At 43.2% G+C, this 16506-nt stretch overlaps 4 protein-coding genes across 8 annotated transcripts; 1 reads left to right on the top strand and 3 right to left on the bottom strand.

The window, feature by feature from the left end:
• Positions 1–510: 510 nt before the first annotated feature.
• On the top strand, positions 511–2515 carry LOC117861448 (large ribosomal subunit protein eL34). Its single transcript, XM_034745009.2, has 4 exons — positions 511–671; positions 784–863; positions 1960–2069; positions 2163–2515. The coding sequence occupies exons 1-4, from the start codon at positions 593–595 to the stop codon at positions 2251–2253; spliced, it is 360 nt and encodes a 119-aa protein (XP_034600900.1). The 5' UTR covers positions 511–592; the 3' UTR covers positions 2254–2515.
• A 167-nt stretch (positions 2516–2682) lies between these two features.
• Positions 2683–5378, bottom strand: LOC117861447 (protein FEZ). Its single transcript, XM_034745007.2, has 3 exons — positions 4716–5378; positions 4247–4548; positions 2683–4148 (listed from the first exon to the last, which is right to left on the bottom strand). Exons 1-3 carry the CDS (start codon positions 4900–4902, stop codon positions 3492–3494), a joined length of 1146 nt encoding a protein of 381 aa, XP_034600898.1. The 5' UTR covers positions 4903–5378; the 3' UTR covers positions 2683–3491.
• Positions 5379–7699: 2321 nt separating this feature from the next.
• Positions 7700–12723, bottom strand: LOC117861157 (uncharacterized). Of its 5 annotated transcripts, none has more exons than XR_004641705.2 (12): positions 12389–12723; positions 12180–12274; positions 11879–11986; positions 11679–11761; positions 11275–11408; positions 10746–10795; positions 10552–10644; positions 10333–10424; positions 10020–10126; positions 9746–9799; positions 8111–8222; positions 7700–8013 (listed from the first exon to the last, which is right to left on the bottom strand). XR_004641705.2 is itself a non-coding variant. In XM_034744663.2 (11 exons), the coding sequence occupies exons 1-10, from the start codon at positions 12650–12652 to the stop codon at positions 9758–9760; spliced, it is 1068 nt and encodes a 355-aa protein (XP_034600554.1). In that variant the 5' UTR covers positions 12653–12723; the 3' UTR covers positions 7700–8222; positions 9746–9757. The 5 variants fall into 5 exon arrangements, 3 of the variants coding, with proteins under 3 accessions (XP_034600554.1, XP_034600555.1, XP_034600556.1); XR_004641706.2 differs by having other exon boundaries at positions 7700–7993; XM_034744663.2 differs by having other exon boundaries at positions 7700–8222.
• A 1948-nt stretch (positions 12724–14671) lies between these two features.
• On the bottom strand, positions 14672–15720 carry LOC117862140 (zinc finger A20 and AN1 domain-containing stress-associated protein 9). The gene has a single exon (XM_034745655.2). It carries the CDS (start codon positions 15637–15639, stop codon positions 14890–14892), a length of 750 nt encoding a protein of 249 aa, XP_034601546.1. The 5' UTR covers positions 15640–15720; the 3' UTR covers positions 14672–14889.
• Between the last annotated feature and the right edge of the window lie 786 nt (positions 15721–16506).

The following is a 16506-nucleotide window of genomic DNA, read 5'->3' as shown; positions in this document are numbered from 1 at the left end:
TGGGGGACAGCAGCTATGCCATCGGCCGGGCATGAACCTTGCGCCGCAATTGTTGATCAGCACCGGCCATTTTTGTCAAGAGGCGTCGCTCGGGGTAGCATCTGGTGGTCTCATCGTGTCGGCAGTCTCTCCACAACCTAGTACGGGTGTTTATACGAGAGGAGATAGATTCGAATCTGAAAGTGGCGGCTGTCAAAAAAAAATCTGTACCTGTGATCGAGGATCGCTAAAACTCGGCTGCCCGCCAAAAAAAAAAACGATCGCTAAAACTCGGCCCAAAATATGGGCAGTCAAAAAAACTAAAATAGTTCTCGAATGGGCTTCAGCTTTCTGGTGGATGCGTTAGATTCAGCCCACAAGGCCCAACAAGCGGTAGGTAGCGAAATGTGAACCAGACGACGAAAGCCCAACCCGGCAAGCCGCCAGATCAAGCGAATCGATCCGAGCCGTCCGCTCCCCGTGGCCACGCGAGCCAACCATTTATACCCCTATCGCCGCCGCCGCGCAGCCCTCTCCTCCCCTCTTCCCCCCCCACCTCCTCCCCCCACGCGCAACCAAGCCTCACTAGGGTTTTATCGGCGGCGGCGGCGAGATGGTGCAGCGCCTCACCTACCGGAAGCGTCACAGCTACGCGACCAAGTCCAACCAGACCCGGGTCGTCAAGACTCCAGGTGCGGGCGCCACCATCTGTTCATTCCTGCTCGATTTGGGAGGAGTTTTTTTCGTTCTCTTGATCTGTGCTGTGTTCTTCGTCGTATTGATGGGTTCGGTGGATTCGTGCAGGTGGGAGGCTCGTGTACCAGTACACCAAGAAGAGGGCGAGCGGGCCCAAGTGCCCCGTTACCGGGAAGAAGATCCAGGGGGTGAGTGGTGGGGGCAGCTTCTAATCTGGTTTTGGTTTGGTTGTGGATTCGTGTAGTCTCTGTGTTCTTGTAATGTTATAGTTCGTTAATCGTTGCTCCTAGGTACTGCAGTGGCGAAATAGTAGCTATGTCTGTGCTTATTGGTTGCTTAGATGGTTTACAGTTTCCTTTACCTTGCTATGGTGGATGGAATTTCTGTGGTACAGGCAATTTGACACTGCATTGTGCTTGTATAGGTCTAGTGGAGGATGTTTTGTACTTATAATGTCTTTATATCTTGTTTTTTCACAAAAACTCTACCTTGTGTAAATGGTGGTGTTATGTAGAGTGAAAGTCACTGGTTGAAATAGTTATGTGCAGTTCCTATGATTTGGGAGGTGTTGCTGTTTACTGGCATGTCATTGCCATTGCTTACAAATGGTGTGCTTGCTGACCCAGGGACACATTATTGATTTGTCAATATCTCTTTTCTGCTCCATGCTGCAGATTCGTCATTTTGTCTTGCGTCATCTTTTGTAGATATTTTTTATATTGTGAGGTACATACTATTGAATGCATTGTTCATCCTGTGGATACCTAGACTTTGACTATAGGTGGCTGAGTACCCTAAATTGATAAATTAGGAGAATCTGTGTTATTTTTAAGCCTTGCTGAGTTTTGAGGAACAGGTTATGTTATCTACCCAAATTAGCTGACCTTAGTCTAATCTTGGAGCCATTTCTCTCATCATGCTGTGTTATGTGGTGTTTGTTTATTTATATCTGATCTTGTATCCAACAGCTAATTGGAGTTGTGTCAACATTGGTTAAGTAAACATTTATGTTTGGATGCTGCTGCCACTGAAGCAACATTAGCTGAGTTGGCCTTCTGTTGGTGTTTGATGTTAGAACTTGCAATTGGTTGGTTTGATCACTTCACGTGTGCATGGCCTATATTTGGTTGTTTCTGTCGCAATCGCAAAATATTCTCCATAACTTATTATTTAGTTGACATCATCTCCTAATTTTCTTATCTGAACAGGCCCAAAGCATATTCATCTGCTGTTCAGTGTGAATTTTCTACCTAATATCTAGTGCTATTTTTACCATTTTTACAGATTCCCCACTTGAGGCCTGCTGAGTACAAGAGGTCCAGGTTGTCTAGGAACCGCAGGACTGTGAACCGTCCTTATGGTGGAGTGCTCTCTGGAACTGCTGTTAGGGAGAGGTCAGTAAATAGAGCTGTATATATTATGATGTGAAAAGTGAACCTGGGATCTCTCATCTTGTAGTCTTACAAGTTACAACTATTCATCTGCAGGATCATCCGTGCTTTCTTGGTTGAGGAGCAGAAGATTGTCAAGAAGGTCCTGAAAATACAGAAAACCAAGGACAAGGCAGCCACAAAGTAGAGCTCCTGAATGGAAGCGTAGCGCTGTTTTGTACACTGCGAAAAGTATTTTTGGTGGATGGAAAATCTAGTTGCCTTTTGTGTTGAATGTTTAGCATGTGAGAGACATACCTGTCGAGTTTAGAGCGTCTGGAGACTGAAATCCTCTTCACCTTTCATTGTCGAAATATCGGGACTTCTGTTCCCCTAGTTGCTTTGTTATGAATTCAAATGTTATCTGGGGTACGATCAGCTTGTCGAATTTACCTTCTGTTTTGTAGCAATCCTTTTCGTCCATGACCTGTTGCTCTTCTGTTCTATGCCATTTCTTGCATGACCATTGTGCCTATTTTATTGCTACTGTAAGCAAAATTCTTAACCGTTTAATTGTTCAAATCAACTGTGCACTGTTGGAACCATTTTCTTGCTTTCTCTATTAACTATGCAACAGCGAAACCACCCTTCGATATTTTCCTCTGATGTTTGTACACGATTGTGACACCAGCCAATGCCAAAGCTTAATATTGTTTTGTCGATCGGTACCCTAAGGATTTATTCAATTAGGCGCCCCAACAATTTTGCACTCAAGTGCAACATGATATCACCATAGCACAAAAAGCTTATCTGTTAGCATTTCTGTCGACAATGGTATAGTAGCTTACGGTATGAACATGGCACCCCAAACTAAAAGCTGAAAAAAAAATGCTTCTGAGGCTAACAGTTGAAGGCAATTCGCACACTGTACATGGGACCTATGAATAGTATCTTTTTTTTTTTAACTAACCTATGAATAGTATCTCTCTGTAGACTAGTGCAAAGCAAATTGCAAACTGCCCTGACGTGGCATGGCAGCTCAGCCTGGACAAATTCAACAATTTCACAGGTTATGTGAGACCAACAGATGATGCTTGATATTGTTACGTTGATACAAGTATTGAAACACGCCCAATATTTTCACACTCAGAAACTCACGTTTTCGCACTGAAAGTGCAATATCATCTCATAACACTGAAAATAATGTATGTACAAGTACAACACAGGGTTCCTTCTCTCTGTTAGCTTTGCTGTTAACAAGTATAGCTCACTGCTCACAGTATGTACATGGCACCCCTAACCAAAACTGAACAAAAATATATGTCTCTGCAGCTAACAGCAATGCTAACAGATGAAGGCAACTCACTCACTCAGCATCTGTACATGTAACCTATGAAATAGAAGTACCTCTCACTCTTTGTAATGCAATGCAAGTATCAAACTGCTCTAGTGTGGTAGCTCAGTCTGGACAGCAGCTGGGCTCAGGAAGGACTCCCAGGGTATGTTGCATCTCCAGTCCTCTGCAGAATCTGCACCCAGATCAAAAGGGAAGTTGATCCTTCCCACAGCTTCCCAGTCACTGCTGTTCATGCTGAAGCCATTGCCAGGCTTCCTGGTGGATGAGTCCTGGCTCCTGCTACCGATGCCGCCATTGACATCGGCAGAAGAATCGACCACAAATCCACTGAGCTGATGATCAGGCTGTGTGCTGAAGAACATTGGCGCAGCGGCTGTGGTCTTCTGCGATGTTTGCACTTCGAAAGGGAAGCTGCTGATGGGGAAGTTCTGGGGTTCTAGGGACTGGCTGCAGTTGAAGTTGATGAGCTTGCAAGAAGAGCCGTCTAGAGATGGATTGTTCACCTTGTTCTGCTGGTGACCTTGCAAGCCATGTCTGCTGGTGAACTGACTTGCAGGTGCAGGTTGTGCAGCTTGCAGTGAGCAAGAGGAGCTCTCCAGAGCAAACTCTGAAGCTTGCACTGACTGGAACGCAGCGAACATCTCTGCCTCAGTTGCACCTGGCAGTGGAGGCCCCCAGGTGTGCGACAGCGCTCGTTGCGCCATGGAGCTGGTCTTCTTGAAGATCCTACAGATAGTCCAGGAGTCCTGTTTGTGGCACAAAAGAAAAACCTCTTTCAGAAAACTGGACATGACATTTAAATCCAGCTCTTTTGAACTGCACAATATGAATTGATAGTGCTTACATTGAGTGGAATGGTCTTGTCAATGGGTCGCTTGGGGAGCGAGGGATCGTTAAGTGAAGGGAGCCTGAATTCATGCATCATCCAGTCAGTTTTCATCCCTCTTGCCGCTCTCCCTTTGTAGAACACAAGAGACTTCTTCAGGCCTATGCACTTGGTACCCTCAGAGGAGTAGATAGGCCTGTCTGTCCCTGTGGCCTTCCAGAACCCAGCTGCTGTGACTCTGTTTGGTCTCACGCTGTTGCGGTATTTCCTGTCCCTCGGACAATAGAAGTACCACTCTTTCTCACCAGTGCTCGCAAGCTCTGTCGATGAACAAGAACAACGGAGTCAGAAATGAAAAACTGCAAACTTATTCACTACATCTTTTGATGTTATCTCGAGTGAAAATATTTGAAGTTCATAGTTCACAAAAGTCCAATACATTCATGGACAAAAGGTGTAAGAAGTTCTGAAGTTGGTGGCAGCTTACTTGGGAGATCCCATGGATCATATTTGTAGATGTCCAGCTGCCTGATGAGCTCAATGGAGATAGGCTTTTGCTGGATCTTCCTCTTGAGGTAGAAGCTGACCAGTTCTTCATCAGTCGGGTGAAACCGGAACCCGGGCATGAGGATCTCATCTGACCTGTCCATATTGATATCATTTCTGGCCTCCATAAGAACAAAGAGATGAAGCTTGAAGCCTGCTTGCTGATTGTTACAAGCTTACAAATTAAGCCTGCTCTTGTACTACTTGTGCAGTTTCTAATGAATGGCTTTCAAGGATGAAGCTTGTGAGGTGAAGACAACCACCAAGAGCTGTATACTATTGCACTTGCAAATCTAATACACACCATGTGTATATATATGAAAAGCCAGAGCTGCTAGGAATGACTGGATGAGGCCCACAACTCTGAAGGATTAAAGAAGTGTATTTAGTTCCTTCTCTATTTGAAGCTGTCATGAATTGTTTAATGATGGATTAGTATCTCAACGAAGACAAGCTCAGCCAGCATCAGGAAATCCCAGTCCCTTTCGGTTCACACTTAGAATACTCAAGTACGGCAGTCAAAACAATCCTTAAACTAAACAACAGTGCTTCACTCTCGTCTAGATTTCATTTACCAGTTTGAGCCTCCCCAGGTAAACAAAGGAACTGAAATCCTATTCCAATACACCGAAGTTTGTTGGTATTCAAATTTTCAACGGTGCCAGGCAAGAGTTTGGAACTCTTCTCAAGTATGTTTACTTTTACCTGCATGAACTTCAAGATATATTCCTTCAGTATCTGGATCCAAAAATCCCTTCCCACGTAGATGTATGCATTACTTTAGTCAGCTTATGCTTTGGGATTCTAAAATAATTTGTGCCCACTAAATGCATTTTATGTTGAATTTGACATAAGCCTAACCAAGAGAGAGAAGAGTTTGTTTCCTACTACCTGATTTCTCTTCAGAAATTCTTTTCTGTTATCCAGAGACAGTGATGGCCTGACCTGTGTAACTTTCTCCATATTTTTATTAACTAGCTAGCGTGTGTGGCACTGCGAAGGGTTGGAATGGAGAAGCTTCTTATTCTAAGCACAGTTTGTTACACTAAATTTTATTGCAAATGAGTTGCCACCGTGGAAATCTGGTCCAATTTGCTCCAACAGTCAGCTTGCTTCATGGCATGCTGGCTATGGCTGGTCCTCCTTCCACATGGCACAATTAAATTGTTTTCTGCTCATTCCACAGTCCATAAAATTATGTTTATAAAATCACGAAACTTTTGAACGTAGAATGTTGGATAGACATGCTGAATAGGTGAGCCAATCCTACTAACTGCAGAAAAAAGTACAAAACACTAAGCATTTTTAGTACTGCCTCTGTTTTGCAATGTTTATATGATCCACATACCTAGATGCCATAATATTTAAGTAGTATTTAATGTAATATTGTTGAATTTATTCTTCTATATAGTGCCACAAAAGATTGAATTCCAAAAATACTTAGCTTTCGTGCCTAACTATTCAAACAAGCACTAAAGTATTTTCCTCAGCATTTCGTTCTTAGCTTTCGTGCCTCCTGAATATGCAAAGAAGCACTGAAGTATTTTCTCCAGCATTTCCTTATTTTGGTAAGCCATTTCTCCAATGCTTTCACATGATCTTTCAACATAGTATACAGCACAATACAGCATGTGTAAACTGCTTCACATCTGAAAGGTAAAACTTTAGTGTGCACTTCCCATGTATCTTTGTGTGTTAAGCCATACCACACAAACAAAAGCATCCAAGACTAATTACTATAAATCATAGACAATGACGCGAAAATTCTGCACGCGGTGAGAGTTTTTGCCTCCTCCAATCGCTTGAGGACAAGGTTTCGCCCGTGCGCGCGAGTCAAATACCCGCCAAAGTTTTTGTTCCATTCCCGTGTCTCCACAATTCCCGGCAACACCATTAATCCCCCCTGCTTTGGGAGAGCAAACCCCATCTCGATTTGGAGCGCTTGCTGTCTCCCTTCCATGGCCTGGGATTGCAGGCCCTGCAACCCAAATATTGTTAGAGCAGGGTTCGGGTCAACGTCAAACCCTTCAAACTGAAGCGAGGTAGCCTGCCATCTCCATGTCTTGTTCTTGGGTTCCCGGTTCTCGGAACAGATGTCCATGTTGCTCGTGTTGACAAGAGCAACTCCTGTCTGTTCTTGCTTGCATGCTCAAGGTCTATGGCAGCTACAAACTATAGCTCGGTGGCAAACTCATTCGGATTCTTTCCTTCTGCATTGCTCATCTAGTCCTAGTTGTGTTTTTTTAATATCCTGAAGTTGATCCGAGTAAGTAATTATCATTTAGTATTAAATAAGACAGCAAAAAGTTTTAAAATCGTGTAGCATATGGAAAGAAGAGGATCTCCAAGATGAAATACGTGCAAGTTCAGTGTGTTGCATCCCAAGATGCAAAATTTGATGTTCCTTGTAAACATCTCCATAATCTCATTTCGTCCAAATCAAGCGAGAGTTTGCACGATGAGAACTACCATTTATTACTTTTGTACGACAGCAAGTCATAGTGCTTTAAATTTTTAGTCAATCGAGTTGCATCAAGAGTGAATGGAGCATACAGGAATCTTGCAACGAAAGCATTGCTTTGGTACGATCTACTTTAGTAGAATAAAATCAAATACTTGCTCTGTAGTTGTTCAGAAAACCCTACAAAATACATGTTGATACAAGACGAAATAAATTTAGTTATGCAATTTGTAATTGGCAAAATTGACAAATTGAGCACGGGTTAGCCTAACTTTAATGTATTTTGGTGATTTGGTGGAAATGATTATATTGGGTAGGCTTTTAGTTATATTCCTAGAGTTGTTTTAAAAATCTATATTTAAAACATCTGCTTTGCCTTACATGCATATAGTAGATAAGAATGATCATTATATTACAGCAAATGGTGGTTAATAGATGAAGAGTCAAGGACAAGAAATGTCAAATTACATGTAGTACTACACAATTATAGCCATTTTCATCTCATTGAACATACCTGATTTACAAGGAAGTAACACGAGTCACATAAAAACATCAATGCTACAACTTACAAGAAAGGTCACTGTAACTGATCTGCCAATCCTAGTCTCCAGCTCAGATAACCAGTTGCTATCATACAACGAACATTCTTTACAGTACCCATCTTTATCCATGCACACAATGACACATAGCAGTATTTTCCGTTCTGATTCTTCCAAATCCGCAACACGTCTCTTCTTCTAATCTTCTTCTAATCGTTGCTGCGGTGGAGAAATAATTGCTAAGAAAGTAACATCAAACATGTAACATCCGGATTATAATGTGTTCTCAGGAAAAAAGTGATCATCCGAACGATAGAACCACAAGCATTTTTTTACCCTCTGAATAACGTTAGCAGGTAAGACACCAGCTACCGTGTTGATTATAATACAGTATTGAAAGGTCCCACCCCCTGGTTTGCATCTTGATGTTACTATCATTCACGGTTGTCTGCAATCATACAGAAACCCCAAAGTGGAAAGAAACACTAGCATTAAGATTCTGGAGATTGAATCTGACATATATGAAACACCACTGGACGAATGAAAATTGATTGAACTAAGCTAAAAAAGACAAAAGAAAGTTGATCTTCTACATATAGCCATTTTGTGAAATTGAAACAGTTGCAAGCAGACCTTAACCAATGGCCCGTAATTTCACTAGGGGATCCCTTTCAAGCAAAAGACAAATAATTGCATAACTTGCAATACACTCTAACTTACCAAGGCCTTTATTAAATTTATTTAATTTGCATTCACACAAGCATGCATTAATCAGACTAGTAAGAGCAATGGGTCACTATCAGAATACCTAAATATTGATCAACTGAATTAAAGTAGTGCAAATTCGATCCTAGTTTTCCCAATAATTCTTCGCAGGAGCCATCTTAGCATGTTTTATTACTGTAGATACCCAGATAATTTGGTGATGACCCTAAAGCATACCGTTTTAGGACCACACTGGTTGGATGCATGAAAAAAGAGAGCTGCGTTTCATTTTCATGTAAGCAAGCAAGTTAAATACTTCATCGATGGGAAAAGCTAAGGCCTAAGGGTGACATCTATTAGTCTAAAGCTTTGATCTGGTATTTGGTCATGGATTTAAAAGAAAACTGTGAACGAATATTTTTATGAAACCATTTCTAGTAGAAACTTTTCTGATCCAGACAATGGAGCAAAACAACTCATACAGACCAGAAGCTTGCAAGTGTATCTTGCATGGTACATGACACTCATGATATGTTAATTTTCCCAGTACTATGTGTTAACTGTATATCCCCAATCCGCAGAAACATAAAATCAGTACAGTGTGTAAATTCACGGAACTAGGGAATAATTAAAGATTAAAACAATATAGGAATATGAGAAACATAGGAATAGGCATCACATACAGTTGGTTCTTAGAAATTCTAGAACGCAAGAATTGTCAATATTTGTTTAGATGCTTCACTTTAAAGAAGCTCATAATTTTGGATAGAGGTAACTTAAGGAAAATTTCCATGTGGTACGACCTCAAGCTAAACTTCCTCCAAATTACATGTATATTGAGCCGTTTCGTAGGAAACCCATAGGGATCCTATAAGCCAACCACCCAATCCACTAGTCCAAAGAGCCACATTGGATTATTTTTTCCCCTCCTAGGATTCTATTCCAACAAAATTCTCTGTTTCAGATACAAAGTGTACGTTTTCTCATATTAAAATCATTAGAATCTATCATAAAGTGCATATGCTTATCAAAGAATTACGTTACGCATTGCCTAAATCGTCACAAATAGCATGGTTTCTCCTGAAAACTAAGTTTGACTTCATAACAGAGCAAATTATTAAAATGCTCGAATAGAAAAGAAAACAAACCTGATCATATGCATAAATTCTGAACGGTTAAGCAAGTGATTGTCTAATAGAGTTATCATTTAGTCCTATTTGAAAATCATCACACACAGAAGGCAGTGCAGGTGTAAATTAAGCTAACCAAGTGAAATCTTCAAGACGCCTGCAACAGCTCCTTTATATCATAACCTTGCAGCTGAAGCACAATAACAAAGCATTTTCATTATTCTGTCATACCCATAAGAAACACACTTGAAGAAGTCTGATTCAGTTGTAAAATTTAACTGCCAATGTATGGTGGGAATTTTAGATGTTTTCCCCTATGTGACCAGTAATATCAACGCTAACTCATTTGACCACTCCTAGAAAGAAAATGAGGAAGTAGAAGTGAGAAACGTTGAGGTATTATGATCTACCTGAAGAAAGGTTAGCAGCAATATTACTCCGGAGTTCCAAACAGCATGTATTGTAATAGGAGTAAGAAGATTGCGAGTTTGAGCATATGAAAATCCTAGGACAACACCTGTTGGGAAAAAAATGGTGAACGAAATATGGTCAGTTATAAATGTTAAAGCATGCTAACACAGCAATTCTATATGTTACATGTGATTCTAAGACCATCCATCATTATGTCTGGTCCAACTATATAAAGGTAGAGGGGTTTAGCATACTGCACGACGTTTTGTGATGTCATGCTCATGCCTAGTCATCGATATTGTAGGCAATTACCAAGTACAAAAAGCTGTGGAAATTCTCCTGGTGTAAGATGAGCGAACGCAAATACTGCAGCAGTGATAAGCACAGCATATGGAGTAGAGAACCTGTACCAGGACATATTATTAACAGCTTAATAGTACAATATTTCAGATTGCACCAATTTACAGTGCCATACTTCTAAAGACAAGCTTTAGAAAGAAATCTCCTGACCAAGAATTCATGTATATTTACCACATAGTCAAGGACACCATTAGAAATCCTCGAAACACAGTTTCCTCCAGAATTGGTGCCAAAATCCCAGTGATGCCAAGCAGGCAGGCAGTACTACCAATTTTTTTCCCGGAAAACAAAGTCAGTTCATCTTGTTATATCTGACAAACAACAGCTTACGAAAACACAGGAAAAGAAAGCCAGATAAACCATACCTGATACCTGATGAGCCAATCAGTGGCAATAGAATGACTAGCGAGTCAGTCTGAAAGAAGAGGTTCAAGAACTGGATCACTAGTGGTGAAATTTCACTATTAACATGCTTGACTTTATCATTTATGTTGTATGTTATATAGTTTGCTTTTTTCAGTGTCTTTGTTGTATCTAGGAATTTATTTAGCTGACGCACTATAATGGGGACACCATCTGAGTTCCTGACAAAGTCTCCCCAAGTCTCTCTGTGCGCTGCCATTGCTTCACTCAATTAGTCAATTGGTATGTTATGCAGATAGCAGACAACGCCAAGCATACAAGAACTAGGCGCATGAAGTTAAAGCAGGGAAACGGGAGAAACTGCTTACCAATTTGTGAAATTTTTCCATCTAAAATTCTATAGAAGAGTTAGTTCATCATAGTCATACTTCAACTGCTAAGAAATTTTTCTGGTTACAGTAGGAAGGACATTGCATAACATTCAAACTGCCCAATAAGATGGATAATAGATAGTTATGGAAGCATGGGTACCTCTCTTTGTGGTGTTTCACCATTCAAAAATGTCATTGCAGCTCCAGCTAAAGCAATAGCAATTATTGCAACAAGAAGGCCGATTCCAGCCCACAAAAGCCAACCATTTTGCAGTTTAAGTGGTTCCTCGAATTCTGAAAAATCAAATGATAAAATTGCATCAGAAGACCATTGTCCAGTGCTTAAGAACAAACTGAACACCCACTACTCAACCATACTATTGATGCCACAAGCAAACACACTAGGTGAATTAGGTATTAGGTTATTCTGTCTTTGTCCATTAAAATATCTAGAAACAATTCTATTATTTACTATTTAGCAAGCTAATCTTGGGAAAGAAACAAATGTGGGACAGACGTATAAGCAAGAATATGAAAGTAAAAATAACAAGATCAAATTCTTACTGTAACGAAAGATATCATCTGAGAATGGTCGAAAGGTACTGGTGATGCCAAATATAGATCCAAGCACAACAACCGTCGTGCTACTGCACTTGCAAAAAACAGAAAATGGCAAGGAAACGTGCATGCAGATTATTCAGAAGCTGAATGACAAACTCTGATAAATGTAGTGTATACAGAGGGGCAGGAACTTCGATCCATACAATTGTCCCAAGAAGAGTACTTCTGCCTTCTCATCTAGAGTTGCCTCCCCAACTTGAAAACCAAACTGCTCCAAAATAGATTGCTCAACCATTCCTGTCAAAAGAAAGCTGTCTAAATAACATTCAGCAACATTTTCAAGGAGGCACTTGCAATTCAACATGCTTTAGTTATTCCGGATTGCAATCATGGTAGAATATTGCTTCATTCTTGAGAACAGACGCCACAAACTAGTCTCCTCATTACTTATTTGCACAAATATTTTTTTTCCTTACACAACACCCGTGGGAGTGGTTTTTTTACCTTACTGCACATGCCACCATGGTGAGGGAAATGGTTGGCCACTCCCACGGCACATCCCACCGGCGAAGGACAGGCCACTCATCCGAGCTTTCCTCCTACCAAAACAACGCCATCCCAAGACAACTAATTACAATTTTCAACCGAACTCTCAAAAAGGCTCACAAATTTCATCGCTACACCCACAGCACAGAATTTCGTAGAGCAAGCACCCTATCTGGTGGAGGCGTGGGCGGCCCGTTCTCGGCATCGTAGGAGCATCGGCAGGCGAAGATGCCCGTCCACCGGCCGGTACCCGGCGGCCGCGGCACGAGCCGCTCTGCTACTGGCGCCCCCACTGGAAGTAGGCATGGTCTTGGCGAGGTAAGTGGGTGCAGGCTCTGCTTGGAGAGATGGAGGCACTGGGATCTGCTGCGAGATCGGAGGCACGACGGCGGGCAGGGGCGGAGGCGGAGGAGGCACGGCGGCGAAGCCATCGATACCGTTGGGACTTCCGGAAGGCACGCGGGATAAGGGACTCCAGGCTCTAGAGATTTTTCCTTTCTTTCTTGCGAATTTAAAAGGTTATTTTCTTTGCAGATCAAATCTCAAAATACATCAGATACGTAACATGAAACCATAATTTTTTAAGAAAATAATACATGTATTTATGATTGTTGCTACCGTAAAATGTCTGAAAATAGGCAGATCAATGGTCTTTCTTCTTTCTCTCTTTATCATTCTTCTATCCAACAAATCCAGAGCCAAAAGGGCCACAAACTTGGTTACGACCTCACTCCCCCGGCCAACAAACTCAAAGCCAATATTTTGGTGTATATACCTGAAGCAAAATTGTTGAACGGCTGGTATATATTGAATTGTAATTTTGGTGAGTGACATATATTATGGCTTGTTTAGTATGGAATTGGGCTGAATTTGTTGGCCCATAATGAATGGAGTCTAAAAATAATTGGACCTAAAAACACAATGTAAAAATAGGCAAGACAAAAAGAAGCAACATAAGCAAAGCCCAAAACTTAAAGGCTGCAATTAGGTGGCCACGCCGCATCCACGATGGCAGGCACGTCATATTCTTCGTCATCCGACATAAATATTCAATTTGTGATGGATATTTACCTCAAGTGGGAACTGTTTGTGACGTTTTTTTCATCATTAATATTGGACTTGAGTTGGGTTAAGCGACTCTAAAGTTATTCTATGACAAATAAAAAGGTTACATATTGAGTCGATGTGATGATTTTGTATAAACGTCACACAAGTTAATCAATCACGCTCAATATATGATGGAATTTTAAAATGCCATAAACACTGATTTGTGACGAAATTTGTCCATCATAAATTACAAAATTTGTTATAAATTACAAAAATTGTTATAGTACGTGTAGGCGACGTGGGGCGGCCGCCCCAGCTACCGCCGGTGTGCTTGTCTCGAATCCCTTTCCTCTTCGCGTCGAATCCCTGACGCCTAGACTGCTAGTGCATAGTGCGGGCGAGCGAGACCGCGAGATTGAGACAATGACGACGAGGCGAGCCGCGAGCAGGCAGACGCTCAGCTGGGCTTCATGTGGCCATGCGCGCCCAGCCCATTAGCAGGTTCGCGGCCCCTTTCTGTTCTAGCCCACGCAAAATCAGCTATAGCCTATAGCTAGGAGTCCGGAGTCCCAAAGGTTTTCTTTCTGAATGCATAGACGCTGGCTGATTGCAGGTCCTACAAAGCTAGAACGTGCCATCCTGCTAGGAAATTTTTTATCTTCTTTGGTCTCTGATCATCTGGAGTACTGTCTGTTGAACATTGTACCGAAGCTTCATAGTGAGTCTTGAACTCTTATAGAGGAGACTAGGAGAGTACATCGATCTACCGCCTCCAGAGCCAACATTGGCCTTCCTCCAGAACTTTTTAGACTACTAAGCTAGGTGGCAGCGACGAAGTGCTCTTGAAGATACCATTGTTCCCTTCACGCACTGAATCATCCAAGAGGCAAGCAGCAAAATCAGATGCCTTTCGGTGTTCCTTGGCGATGCGCCTACTTGATGCCACCAGTCACCAAAATTGGAGTAAGACATTGGTGTCAGCGTATGAAGACCGACCGAGTAACCTGAACCACACCTCCTTACTACTGTAAGAGCATTGCTGGAGTGGTTCGTGGTCTCACGCTCATGCATACAGTGCTGTTATCTTGAAATCTATGGCACTGATGCCTGTCCACCGTCCAAGATCTTACGTGAAAAAGCCAGCCCAAGAATTTGCATTTGCAAGGGGCTTTCGTCTTCCATAGAATATAATCTTGGCTCCCTTCATCACCATCTGACCAACGAAGAAGGCCTTGTTTGCCAATTTTGCTGAATAGTGAATACAAGATCTTTTCACTACGTTTGTGTAGCCTGATGATTTTAGGATTTAGTTCTAGAACTCGTTTATTTGCTACTTTACAAAATCTATGACCCCTTACAAATTTGTTACCAATAATAGTTTCATCAAAGAATATTAATTATTATATGCATTGCAACTCTAAACTTGCACTAACCGGGAACATTACATCGATGTTGTTTATTGGGAATAACGAGAACTGAACTTGATTGCCTACAAAAAAAGGTTCGAAGTTCTAACACATTGGAAGAAAAAACAACCTAGCTATCAACTATCATCACCACTACCAGCCTTGCACTACTCTTCGTCGTCTCCGATCGCATCAAATCTTCGTCCCCGTCTGCATCAGATCTTGTTGATCTTGGGCGCCACGACGAGGGGGTTCTTCTTGGCGATCTGCTCACGGTCGGCCGTCTTGTAGTCGAAGTCGCAGGCGTGCTTGTCCGTGTACCGGTGCACCGAGCAGAACGTGCCGCCGCAGCGGCAGACGAAACCCAGCAGCCCCACCTTCTTCTTGCACCCCGCCCCCGCGCACCTGCTCGGCGCCTCCACTCTCGGCGGCGCGCTAGACGTTGCCGCAGAAGAGATTTCAGACGGCGCCGACTGATGCGCGGGCGCGACGACCTCGACCTTCTCCGCGACAGCGGGGACGGCGTGGGCGTTCTTGAGGAAGTCCCTGTAGCAACTCGAGCACATGTTCTTGGTCGCCGCGGACCCGAAGAAGTTGCACCCGTTCACGCACATGACGGGCGCCGCGGAAGCGGCGGCGACGGAGGCCGCCTCGTGCTTCTCCGTCGTCTCCGCGGAGGAGACATTCTCCTTCTTCTCTGCCGGCGCCGGCGCCGCGTCGACCTTCTTCTCGGCGACTGCGGCACTGCTGGAGGACGACCCCTCGTGCTTCCCCTCCTCTGCCGGCGCCGGCGCCGCGTCGACGACCTTCTTCTCGGCGACGGGAGCGACGGCGGCGGTCTTGATCTCGTGCTCCTTGTAGCACTGGGAGCACAAGTTTTTGGTCGCGGCGCTCCCGAAGAAGCCGCAGCCGTTGGCACACATCGGCGTCGCGCCGGTGGTGACCTCCTGCTTCTCCGCCGCCATGGATCTCGTCGGTGGCACGGCTCGCTGCTAGAGGAACGGATCGGATCGCGTCTTCGAGCACGGAGGGAACCTGGCAACCTGCTGCTTTGTTTCGCGCGCGGGTGATTTGGTGAAGGCGGAGCGTGGACGTGTCGTCCCTTTTATTGTCGCATACTTGTGCAGGGGAGGCGGCCGAGACCGAAGCGAAGCTTGCGCCGACTTTGCGGTCGAGTCGGACCCGTGAGGGACGGTGGAGTTCCGATTCGCGCCTGATCCTTGCGACACGAACAGTCGAGTACGTGCCGGAATGCCCTCGACGCATGCACGGCGGTCCGTGATGCGTACACGTTTCGTGATGTCTCGATTTAAGGCGCTGACAAGCGGGTCCTTTGGATCCTGTCGTGAGGGAGGCCTATTATGTCGGCGGCCATGATTAGACAACGAAGTTTCACCAACCGTACGTGGCCGATGCCGTTTGGCAGGTCGGATTTTCTCCTCAACAGGCCTAATTGTTAGCCACGCTAGCTTTATCAAAATTGTGGCGAAACACTTGTGCAAGAAAATAATGAGATCAAATAAAAATAACGAATCAATAAATGGATCTTACTAAGTTGACTTTCGAATTACGTATGGCCACCCGCGAGATGGGCTCGTGAGAGAAACAATGGTACTAGGATTGATTACTATTACAATTTCTAGTCACCCATTTACTCCGTACAGGCTGCTGAAGCTTTTTTTATACACATTTTTTTTAAAACACTGCAGACATTCATATATACACATGCAAATTTGACCCTATAAATACACGTACGCAACACTACCCAGCTGTCGATGGGAGCATATACACATGCAAATTTGACCCTATAAATACACGTACGCAACACTACC

Source organism: Setaria viridis, chromosome 6, assembly GCF_005286985.2.
Source record: "Setaria viridis chromosome 6, Setaria_viridis_v4.0, whole genome shotgun sequence".
Taxonomy (NCBI): Eukaryota; Viridiplantae; Streptophyta; class Magnoliopsida; order Poales; family Poaceae; genus Setaria; species Setaria viridis.
The sequence above is the reverse complement of the archived record's forward strand: the minus strand, read 5'-3'. Positions and strand labels throughout refer to the sequence as shown.

What these genes read in the sequence shown, in the direction of transcription:
- LOC117862140 (XM_034745655.2), bottom strand. Translation starts at nt 15,639, where the DNA reads ATGGCGGCGGAGAAGCAGGAGGTCACCACCGGCGCGACGCCGATGTGT.
- LOC117861448 (XM_034745009.2), top strand. Translation starts at nt 593, where the DNA reads ATGGTGCAGCGCCTCACCTACCGGAAGCGTCACAGCTACGCGACCAAG. An exon ending in CCGGGTCGTCAAGACTCCAG is followed by an intron (nt 672 to 783) that starts GTGCGGGCGCCA and finishes GGATTCGTGCAG; the next exon opens with GTGGGAGGCTCGTGTACCAG. An exon ending in CCGGGAAGAAGATCCAGGGG is followed by an intron (nt 864 to 1,959) that starts GTGAGTGGTGGG and finishes CCATTTTTACAG; the next exon opens with ATTCCCCACTTGAGGCCTGC.
- LOC117861447 (XM_034745007.2), bottom strand. Translation starts at nt 4,902, where the DNA reads ATGGAGGCCAGAAATGATATCAATATGGACAGGTCAGATGAGATCCTC. An exon ending in TGATCCATGGGATCTCCCAA is followed by an intron (nt 4,549 to 4,715) that starts GTAAGCTGCCAC and finishes GTTCATCGACAG; the next exon opens with AGCTTGCGAGCACTGGTGAG. An exon ending in ACAAGACCATTCCACTCAAT is followed by an intron (nt 4,149 to 4,246) that starts GTAAGCACTATC and finishes TGCCACAAACAG; the next exon opens with GACTCCTGGACTATCTGTAG.
- LOC117861157 (XM_034744663.2), bottom strand. Translation starts at nt 12,652, where the DNA reads ATGGCTTCGCCGCCGTGCCTCCTCCGCCTCCGCCCCTGCCCGCCGTCG. An exon ending in CCACGCCTCCACCAGATAGG is followed by an intron (nt 12,275 to 12,388) that starts GTGCTTGCTCTA and finishes TTGTTTTGGTAG; the next exon opens with GAGGAAAGCTCGGATGAGTG. An exon ending in AGATGATATCTTTCGTTACA is followed by an intron (nt 11,409 to 11,678) that starts GTAAGAATTTGA and finishes TTGATTTTTCAG; the next exon opens with AATTCGAGGAACCACTTAAA.